The sequence below is a fragment of the Mus caroli genome, unplaced genomic scaffold (genome assembly GCF_978045245.1).
Source record: "Mus caroli unplaced genomic scaffold, Mus_caroli_1 scaffold_8, whole genome shotgun sequence".
Classification (NCBI taxonomy): Eukaryota; Metazoa; Chordata; class Mammalia; order Rodentia; family Muridae; genus Mus; species Mus caroli.
The window spans coordinates 64,397,650-64,405,790 of record NW_028227263.1 but is presented as its reverse complement, the minus strand read 5'-3'; the positions used below and the strand labels follow the sequence as shown (position 1 = coordinate 64,405,790).

General features: G+C 50.1%; 1 protein-coding gene across 2 annotated transcripts in view; it reads left to right on the top strand.

Moving 5' to 3' along the window:
- The first annotated feature begins 625 nt into the window (after window positions 1-625).
- The window catches only part of Adamtsl3 (ADAMTS like 3), a 282,049-nt gene continuing 274,533 nt past the window's right edge, over window positions 626-8,141 (top strand). For both annotated transcript variants that reach the window (XM_021167800.3, XM_029480045.2), the window contains exons 1-2: window positions 626-1,044; window positions 2,323-2,424. In XM_021167800.3, the coding sequence (XP_021023459.1) occupies window positions 1,042-1,044; window positions 2,323-2,424 (105 nt within the window). In that variant the 5' untranslated portion in view covers window positions 626-1,041. The remainder of the gene's footprint in view (window positions 1,045-2,322; window positions 2,425-8,141) is intronic.

Below are 8,141 nucleotides of genomic sequence, written 5' to 3'. Positions count from 1 at the left end.
CTGGCCCTTGACTCCTATTGCTGGGATGTAGCCAAGCCCCCATGTCTCTTCCATGACTTTTCTTCCCTTCAGAAGTGCTCAAGGCGCCCTCAACCCTCCTCCATTCATGACTGAGACACCTCTCTTCCAAACCTCTAGGCCCCGGGGCTGTAGCTTTATTTATTTCCTGACAGGTCTGGACTTCTGTAGGACGCAAACCTGTTTCCTACCAGGGGCTCTAGGTATCAGGTTTAGGTGTCCCTGCTGGGTCATCCATGGACCCCAAATATACCAAGACCGCAGGGGCTGTTTGAATGGTTGATGGTCAAGCTCCTAAGGCTACCAGTAGGAGTGGGTAGACTCTGGGCAGCCTCTGCAGGGTATTACTTAGCAGCCGAGGTCCCTGGGGTCTGGCGGTGGCGCTGGGAGGGGGTGGCATCCTTGCACTGGTCTGGCTGGCCTGGCTGGCCCGCGGCGCAGCGGACGCCTCCCCAGAGCGCGCTGCCGCCGGCGGCAGCCGGAGCTCCTGGCACCAGGCCTGGCTGCAGGCCCAGGGCGAGGAGTGGCTTCCAGGAAGCGGGCGGAGAAGCGTTCCAGCGGAGTCTCGCCGTGGCCGCGGCGGCCCCGAGCGCTCCGAGCCGCCCGGCTGCGGCTCGGTGGCCGGCTTGTCCCCGCGTTCCCAGCGCCCCTGGGTTAGGGCAGAGGACGCAGGGCGGGAGGGACGGACGGTACCCTAGACGCGGCGCGCACTTGCGGGACGGGCTGCGCAGGTGGCGGCGCGCGCCCTCCGCCCCTGGGTCGGGGCCAGCACTGCGCTCTGCGCGCCCGGAGGGGCGGGACAGGCGGGGCGGCCGCGTCCCAGCCCCATTTAACTTTGGCGGCGGCGTGAGCTGGAGGCCGGCGTCGGGGACCGTCGGGATCCCGCTCTCTGCACGAGGTGTCGCCGAGTCGGCGCTGCTCGCCACTGTCTCGCAGCGCGCATCCCTCGTTGCACCGACAGACGCTGCTGCGACTCCGGATTGGAAACACCCGCGGGGGATCCAGGGACCGATCTCTCCGAGGATGGTAAGGTGGAGCAAGTTGATGGGAACGCTACTGGCAAGTAGGGTCTTGGCTGAGCACTGCCCTATGGGGCTTAGACAGCTCCAGGCAGGCGCGCTACAGGATCCAGGAACGTTGGACAGAACCTTTCCTGGTCCTCTGCGAGCGAGGGGTGCTCTGGACGATGGGGGATACCCTGCGGGGTCAGCGGACTACGGACCGATCGTAGCTTGCAGTGTTCGAAGGTCCGGAGGTTTGGCTAGTGAGTGAGGTTCGCACGCTTGAAGCTCAGAGAAACGAGAGGAGACGCACGCCAGGGAAAGGAGGCGTGAGGGTGGCGGGCGCTGAAGTGTGCGAGCCAGCGGAGAGGGGCGCGTGGTCCTGGGGCCCAGCCCTGGCCGCCTCCCTTCGTCCCAGAGTCGCCGCCTCAGGTCGGAAACAGCAGCACATTTGCGGATCGCATTAAGCCAGGCCTTAATGCTTTCTCCAGATGGAGAGAAGCCACCGACCCGCCCCCGGACACCGACACCGCCAAGGCGCCCGCGAGGCGAAGCGGGAGTCGAGTGTGACCTCGGCTTTTCCAGTCTCCACTCAAACTGAGTTCCCTGTAAACTGACAGGAAAACACATTGGGGAAAACGGTCCTCGTCGCCCTCCTGGGCTTAGTTCTTCCTCACCTTTAAGAGATTACACTCGGCAAGACTGTGGCCCCCAGAATTCTCTTAAAGGCAGGTCTGGAAGCAGAAGGCATTCTATCATCTAGTGAGAAATTCCTCTAACTATCCGATCTGCGTTCCTATCCTAGACTCTGTTTAGCTGTGTGCCCTTAGGCAGGGTTCTTCCCTCTCTGGTCTAGTTTAATTGGCTTCAGACTCATTTTTGCCTCAAGGAATTAAAGCTGGCAGGTGCCCTAATTCTTGGCTTTAGGCTGTTCCTCCCCACAACCCCCAAGCCTCCCCACCCCCCATGCCAAAAGCTACACTCTGGTGCTGACAAACAGGCTAGGAGGTGTCCGGGGCAGGGTTGTCCCTACTGCTGGAGCACTGGAGGGATGGATGAATTGCTGACTGGAGGCAGTCTCCGTTCCCCTTCTTGATCTTGGGGGACTCATCCTAAAGGGAGCCCCGTATTGCCTTCATTCTGCAGCAGACAATCCCATCCTGGGCCAACACAAACGTTTCCAAGACACTGCTTGGGCTTCAAAGTCCCTGCCTTCCAATTGGTTCCTTAGCTTACAGATTCTGCCTCTGGAGCCAGAGCTAGTTGCAAACGAGGCATTTTCTCTTTGTCTTTTCTTTCGTAGGCTGTGAGGGAGACTCCTATGATATTGGACCCCATGGCTTCCTGGACAGGATCCTGGTGGCTGCTGACACGAATGATCTTTACAGTCTCTGGTCTTCTGCAGGTAATAGAATGGGCCACCGAGAATGCTGGGTATGCCTGTCTTTGCATAGGAATAGTATTCTAGTCCATGTAAGATATAGGATCAGTGTTAATGCTGCACTAGAGAATCTTATACAGATGGTATTGTGGTTGGCTTCTCTGTAAGGAAAGCTCAAAGATCTGGGGTCCTTTCTGGATCTAGAGCAGGAACTTGATACCATGTGGGCCCATTCACTACTGGTGACTTGGGGGCTTGGGTGGACCCTGTCTTTCCCGACTAGAGTGGCTGTTCAAGAGAAGCTATATGTTAGAATGCAGGAAGAGTCTCATTCCCACACTAGCTTAGCCACTAAATAACTATTCTGGATTCACTGTTAACACATCCCGCTATTGTGTGGATCTCTCTCTAGAGAAGTGTCCTGTCCTAATGGGGTGACCCTTTAATACTTTTCCTCATGTTGTGGAGACCCCCAACCATAAAATTATTTCATTGCTATGTCATAACTAAGCTTACTACTGCTATGAATCATGATGTAAATACCTGTGTTTTCTGATGGCCTTAGGAGACCCATGTGACCCAAAGGGGTCACAGCCCATAGATTGGGAACCATTTCTCTAGGCTCTTGTCTTTCCCACCCAACCTGAGAAGCTGAGCTCATGGATTGCACTCTTACTTGTCTACTGCTCAAAGCTAAGGGAGTTTGCTGTGTTTGCCGAGGGAAAAATGGGGAGTGGTACAGAGGGCAACAAGGTGGACCCTCGATTTCCCTCCACTAAGAACAGGCCCTGCCTGACTTCACTTTGCCACTGCTAAATGGAAATGCAAGTCCTGGATTGCTGGGCCTTCTTGTATTTCAAGATAGCTGGGGCGTCCAGATTTCTTCCACAACCCTTTGGTTTATAACAAAGTGAGATCCAGACAAATATGTTTGCGGTTGGATTCAGCCAAGAAGTGTGTGGGCCCCCAACCTAAAAATGCAGGGAACATTTCAGTTAATACCGTGTCCTGAGGGTGGCTGCTAATCCCGTGCAATGTCTTATGTGACTTAGAACAAGACAACACTTCCCTGAGGATTTCACTTCTGGCTGTGGTCTGTGCACCCTCACGATCTTAGCAGACAGCCTAGTACTTAAAGGCTTAAGTCGGTTAAACAAGCATGCAGGCATGGATGAAAATCTATACTCTGGGTAAATGAAGCGGGGGTGTGTGCTCCTCTTGCTGTAGTCTCTTGGATTTACTGCCTTTAAGCCTTTTTCAGTACCCCATCAATTCTGTGGCTCACACACAACTGATTAGTGAGGGACATCATCCCCTTTATCCCGTTTTACAGTGTTCCTCTGTGGCCATATTTTAATGGTTATGTTTTGTTAGAAGAAAGGCTAAGAGGATGGAGAGAAAGAAGTTTAGTGGTTTAAAACATCTGCTGCCCGCCCGTGGGGGTAACAGCCAGCTCCCGAGGATCTGACGCCCTCTTCTGGTTTCCATGGTCAACTGCAGTTATGTGCATACACCCACCCTATAGACACATACAGAAATACTCATAATTTAAAATAAAATATGTCTTCTAAAAAGTTATGGTTGAGGGTGTGGTTTAGGGTTTCTCGGGAGAGCACAGTGCAGTGTTGTGAAAGCAGATGACTTGTTTGTCCATTTCATCAAAGGATCTGAAGTAGGACACACGAAAGGTCCTTTCTAGTCAGGTGGGACGGAGCCCCTAAGGCAGAGTATTTCCCATTGCCCTGTCCCCTCTGTACCACCTTTGTGTGGTTTAGGTATGTCCCGAGGGGGCATTTGCCCGGGTTGAATCATTCAGCGACCTCTTTGGATTTTTCCATATCTGTGCGCCTGTGGCGGTATGGTTTCCATGTGTTAGGATAATGGTCTCAGTCATCCGTGCCACCCACTGCTGGGATAGCAGGAGCACACCGTGTGTATGTCTGGGTGGCACATCTGTGCATGACATCTATTTCCACACTTGTAGAGAGGGACTCAGAATAGTGCCCACTCCGTAACATTGTTTGCAAGAGGAAATGCACTGTGAAGTGATAAAAGGTGAAGCAAAACAAGGATGTGGGCAATGAATGTCAACTCTATTGTTGCGGGAGTTGAGGTTAGCATTGTACCTGCATATTCTGCTATGGAGCTGTAGGGGGCGCTCAAGAGACATGAGCTGAGGAGAGAAGATACACCTCTTCTAGGTAAGGGCTATCTTCTCAAAGCAGGCTCTTGCAGAAGTGGACAGGACTGTATTTTCTGGTATTTTCCCCCAGGCTCATTTGAGCATTGTAAATTTTCCATCAGTCTTATGATTTTAATGTTGGGATTGTTCTCAAGGTCTCCCTCAGTCTTGTTCCCCTTGCCTCCAGATGGGCTACAAGGTACTTAGTTGGTGGAAGACATTTAGATGTGTGAAGCAGAGCTGTAAGAAGTCTGGGACATCCTATTTAACTATTTAAAATGAGATTCTTATTATTAAATCTCGGAAAGTGTAAACTCTTGTGATTTCTGATTACAAGTTGTTGTGACAGGCTCAGGGTTTGACCTGGTGAAGCTGAAGGCTCCTCCCACCCAGGCGTAGGAAAGGTCTCTCTCCTTGCCTACTGGGCCCTGGCAGCTTGCTGTTTGTTGCTTTGGATCTTTTTTTAGGACCTGATGTTCCTAGTGAAGACAGCAGTTGCTCCCCTGCCCTGCCAAGCTTCTATTGTTTTGACCACTGTGGTATTGACAGAGCCACTGCATCTAAGGAACAGAAGCCTCTGGAAAGTGTGGAAGGCTGAATAATGGCTCCCACATATGTCCACATCCTAATCCCTAGAAGACATCCTTGCTCTTTATGTGACAAAAGAGACTTTGGCATGTGAGTGTGGATGCTGGGGTTGGAGAGGTTAGCCCAGTACTTCTTGTAGTGGGTGGGGCTCAGGATGAAGTAGAGGCAGAGGAAGTAGAAGAGGTCGCTAAGGGATGCTGGAAAACTCTAGAAGGTGGGAGGCAAGGAGTGATTTCTCCCATGCAGTCTTCACAGGTATAACTGGCCCTGGTGAACCTGGATTTCAGTTCACAAAACTCATTTAAGATTTCTAATTAATAAAACTATATAAACATAGTTATGTGTATATACACATATATGTTTTATTTTGATTCTCTCTCTCGATCTGCCTGTCATCCCCCTCTCTCTGTAAGTTTTGTGTGTGTGCATGTGTGTACATGTTCGTGTGTGTGTGTGCACTGTGTGTATGTGTTTATGTGTGTATGTGTTTATATAGGGGTGTGTGTGTGTGTGTGTGTGTGTGTGTGTGTGTGCATCCTGGAGTTTGACATTGTTTGACACTGGGTATCTTCCACTATCCTTCTTCTTTTGTGACAGAGACAGAGTCTTTTACTGAACTCAGAGCTCTCTGATTGGCCAACTGTGTGGCCAGTAAGCTCCAAATGTCTGCATTTCTTCCACAGCACTAGGGTTATGGACATGAACAGTTGCACCTGCCCTACTGCCCATGGTGTGTGGTGAGCATCTATGTAACTCACATCCTTGCTTACTGTTTGGCCATTTCCCTAGAGTCGTTCTTCCTTAGGCTCATGTGCTTCACTGAACATTTAATTTTCTTTCTGCCTTTCCTCCGCTCCATTTTGTTTTGGTTCTAAGTAGTTTTCCCATTACTCCAGGTTTCGTGTCATGAATGTACTTTCTGTGTGATTTTTGAATAAATATTCCAAGCTGTGTTGATGGAGTCTGAGCAGAAAAGACACACACTCATTCTGAATGCAAATTATGGTGTGTGTGCCTGTGTGTGTGTGTGTCCGTCCAGAGGTTGTATCTTTAACGACTTTACACCTTATTTTCTGAGACAGAGTCTCCCACTGTATCTGGAGTTTGCTGATTGGGTAGACAGGCTGACCAGGGCCCCTCCTGTCTCTACGCCCCTAGGAATGGGGTTATAAGCACACACTGCTGGGAGCAGCTTCCTTCATGGTGCTAAGGATCTGAAGGCAGATCATGATTGTGCAGGACGCACTTCACTCAGTGAGCTGTCTCCTCAGACCCAGATATTCCTACTCTTTCTCTCTCTTCCTGGCTCACTATGGACTAGCCACAGATCCCGGGATATTCAAATGTCCCTCCTGCCGTCTTTGCCCTATACCCTCTTTGTCAGAGTTGCCAGCTCAGAAATGCCCCTCAACTCTGTTTCCTCCTCTGGGTTTCCAGACTTTGAAACCAGGCAGGAAGCATTAGGAGGAGGTAAAGATGAACGGGGTCAGTCTGTGCCTGCCTTGGGGAGGAGCCTGAAGAACATTCTAAGAACTCTGTAGGCAGCACAGGGTCTCTGGAGACTCGATCAGGTGGCAGGAAGCATCGTCAGGACTGTGCACTCCTGGGAGCTCACTGGAGCAGCTGTTGCTTGGGAGGCTGCTGGCACTAGCCCCACCTGGAAATGGCGAGTCTTGGATTGCAGAGGTAGTGAGAGGCTAATTGTGAACAAGATTCGATGACTGCAGGGGCCCTTAAGAACACACTTAGACGGGGACAGAGCTTGGTAAGAGTTCAGGTGGAAATGAGAAAAAATAAGAAAAACTGTAAAATTCCTTTAGGTTTTGAATTAGGCTTAGGGTAAGAAGTCAACAGTTTCACCTTGATCCTGGGACATGTTTGGGTCATTTCGAAGGACTAGGTTTGAGGGGCTTTGGGGGATCAAAGAAAGTTGAGACACTGAAGAGGGATGTGCTTAGCTTTTGGGAGATTAAATGGAATGACAAGATTTTCTCCAGCATATCTGAGTCTACACAGGCTGCTTCTGAGAGAAAGCAAGAGATTAGCAATACAAGGGGAAGAAGTGAGCCACAATGACATGTAACTGTTTCATAAGAGCAGCATTCTCACACTGCATCGCTAATGATCTGCGAGCCCAAGCCGAGCATCCTGGAGGCCACATTTCAGGGTTTACGATTGTGATCCCTCTTGCTTTATTTTTACAAAGATGCTAATTTCCATAAATAGCATGGAAGCATAAAGCAATTTCCTCTCCAAGTATTTTATGCAATTACTTCCTGGAATTTGTCAGTGCTGAAGAGCCCCAGCCAATATATGCTATAAATTATTGTGGCCAAATTCGCAGAAACCCATTGCTCTCCAAGCAGCCATTTAGACACTTAAGAGAATTCTCCTCTGAAAGCACTTTTAGAATTAGGAAGCCTAGCTATCGTAACAATAAAAGTAATTGACAATGTAGTGAAGTCCTCTCTTTTGAATTTACCTTCCTGTGTCTCTGAGTTAAAACCAACAGTGGCAGAACTCAGGATGGAAGCGTGAGAAGCCCAGGAAAGGGCAAAGGTTTAGCTGAACAGTATCATCCCAAATTCTTCCAACCTCTTAGACATCCCTGTACACAGTTCTGACCTTGGAATATTAGCATGCATGTTTATTTAAAGAACTAATGGCATGGCTTAGTTGGCAAACTGTTTGATATCCACAGCAAGCATGAGGATCTGAGTGCAACCATTAGAACCCACATAAACTTGTCAGACATGATGGCACATGCCTGTGATCCCAGTACTGGGTGTGTGTGGGGGGTGGTGGGCAGATCTCTTGGGGGTGGGGCCTGCTGCCAGCCTAGACTATTTGGCCAGTCCTAGGTCAATGATAGACTCTTTTTAAAAAAGTAGGTGTGTGAACAATACCTGAGTAACAATACTCCAGGTTGGCCACTGGCTTCCACACGTGTTCATTCACACACACACATAAA